Consider the following 2,579-nt stretch of genomic DNA (forward strand, 5'->3'; position numbering starts at 1 on the left):
GAACTTTCTTCGTGATTATGATCTCTCATTTCACGGTTAACAGGAACCTAAACTTTGTCATAAGCAGCTTCTCTACACCAACTTTGGTGTACATCATTATCTATAGCCTGAATTACATCCTCTGCGGGTTCACGAACTTCATTCATATATGTGTGCTCAGATTGCCCCTCGGCATAGAAAAATTCTCTTGGCAAATTTCTGTGCACATAATGCTAATCGTCTTCAAGGCCGTCTTGAGTGTAGAACACTTGATGCACTTGTGATGCCAAGACAAAAGGATCATCTTTAGAACACAATTTCTTAAAGTTAACCTGAGTGAGTCCATAATCATCTACTTCCACATGGAACCAATCACACTCAAACAACACAACACTAAATCCACTCCAATAATCGACCTCAATTATCAATTTTATAGCCCTATAATATGTAACATTACTAGAAACAAGATTGTTATCCTTGCTACTTGCGAAGCTTGCAGTCAAAGCGGTTAAAGAGACTCCGCTATTTTTAGTTTTACACCTTTCATCATGATCTCTAGTGTAGAGCTTATATCCATTACAAAAATATCCGGTGTACCTCCTTGCAATAGTAGAAGGACCTTTTGATAGCCACTTAATATGATCCGGGACATTATCCACCACAAACTTTTCTCTAAACCAAACCATAAATTCACTGTTATGCTCTTGTGCCTCTTTCCACCTTCTTTTTTGTTTGTCTCTAGACTTCTTCTTCACAAACTCTTCATGTTCCCTTCATAGTATTAGCTATATAAGTAAGTTAATAAAACGATATAAATTTAAACACACTGGATAAGATATTGAAAAAATTACTCACTTGATGTAATTCTCAACATGGTCATCTTGACAATTAAACAACACATAACGATGTGCTAGAACCATTGTGTCTGAATCAAGAGTGTATGCCTTCCCTTTCTTCTTCCCTTTCTTTTCCCTCCCAAGAGGGTAACCTGCCTTAGGGAATAAAGGTGATTCTTCATTAATTTCATCAGTTTTCTCTTGACTTTTGTTATACCACTTAGATCGCTTCTTTACACTAGCATTCAAATACCTAGAGCAAAATATCAAGCACTCTTCAGCCAAATAACCTTCTGCTATAGAAGCCTCGGGGCGACATCAGTTTTTAACATATGATTTTAACTTTCCGAGATACTTTTATATAGGGTACATCCACCAATCACACACCGGTCCACCACGCTTGATTTCATCAACCAAATGAATCGGTAAGTGGATCATTTTGTGAAAAAAAAGGGTGGAAATATTCTTTCTAGTTCACAAAGAGTCTCAACAATTCCTTCTGGAAGGCGATCCAAATCTTTTGGATTGATGACTCTCTTGCATATTTCCTTAAAAAAGCCACTCAATCTCATAAGAGGTAAAGCAACATGCTTTGGTAAAGTTTTCCTAATTGCTGGCGGAAGCAAGTGTTGCATTATTATATGAGCATCATGACTCTTGTACCCTGATATTTTCCCCTCCTTGACTTGTACACACCTTGCAATATTTGATTCACAACCTGGGGGCAGCTTTGCCTTCTTCAAAACACTACAAAATATGCTTTTCTCTTCCTTCGTCATTGAGAATGAAGCTTTGGGCAACAAAACATATCGCTCGTCATCTGCATCCACAGGATGTAGTTTTCCCCTTATACCCATTTCTTGCAGATCTAATCGAGCCTTATGATGATCTTTTGACTTTCCAGGTATGTCTAACAAAGTTACGAGCACATTATCACAAACGTTTTTTTCAATGTGCATGACATCCAAATGATGACGACACCCACAATCTTTCTAATAAGGCAAAGTGTGGAAGACAGAGGACTTTCTCCAAGGACAATCTTCATATTTCTTCTTTGGTTGTAACTTTCCAAACTTGTTTTCCCAGTTTTCTAACAAGCTTGAAATTTGATCCCCTGTTAAAGGATCTGGAGCTGTCCTCTCTTCCTTTTCCCCATTAAAAGACACCATATCATGCCGCCGAGGATGATTGTCATCTCACCATCGACGATGAGCCCAATAACAGGATTTGTTACTATTACTCAAGTGATGATGATCAGTCTCGTAGTGACAATAAGGGCATGCAAACTTCCCTTTGGTTCTCCAACCCGATAAGATAGCATATCCTGGAAATTCGCTGGTCGTTGATTGTAAAGCTGCATGCATCTTAAATGTTTGACGTTTCTCCGCATCATAGGTGTCCAACCCATACTCCCACAAATCATTGAGTTCTTGAACCAATGTTTGAAGATAGACATCAATGTCATTTCCAAGAGAGGTGGGCTCGGGAATTGAATAAGGAGAGATAACATTAAGAATTCTGGCTTCATGCACAACCATGGTGGTAAGTTATAATTAATTAGAACAACAGGCCATGTACTATGTTATGTGTTCATAGTTCAAAATGGATTGAATCCGCCACTTGCGAGGCCCAAACGTACATTACGTGCCTCAGTAGCAAAATCTGGGTACTTTTGGTCAAACTCTTTCCATGCCTCACCATCTGCAGGATGCCTCAATAACTCATCCTTATTTCTTTCTTCATCGTACCACCTCATTAGCTTTG

The 2,579-nt window shown here is 38.7% G+C and overlaps 1 protein-coding gene across 1 annotated transcript; it reads right to left on the minus strand.

Moving 5' to 3' along the window:
- Positions 1 to 212: 212 nt before the first annotated feature.
- LOC145571271 (uncharacterized) lies at positions 213 to 2,353 on the minus strand. Its single transcript, XM_081630339.1, has 4 exons — positions 2,038 to 2,353; positions 1,512 to 1,725; positions 835 to 1,068; positions 213 to 750 (listed from the first exon to the last, which is right to left on the minus strand). Exons 1-4 carry the CDS (start codon positions 2,351 to 2,353, stop codon positions 213 to 215), a joined length of 1,302 nt encoding a protein of 433 aa, XP_081486465.1.
- Positions 2,354 to 2,579: the final 226 nt, after the last annotated feature.

Source organism: Chenopodium album, chromosome 2, assembly GCF_948465745.1.
Source record: "Chenopodium album chromosome 2, dcCheAlbu1.1, whole genome shotgun sequence".
NCBI lineage: Eukaryota > Viridiplantae > Streptophyta > Magnoliopsida > Caryophyllales > Amaranthaceae > Chenopodium > Chenopodium album.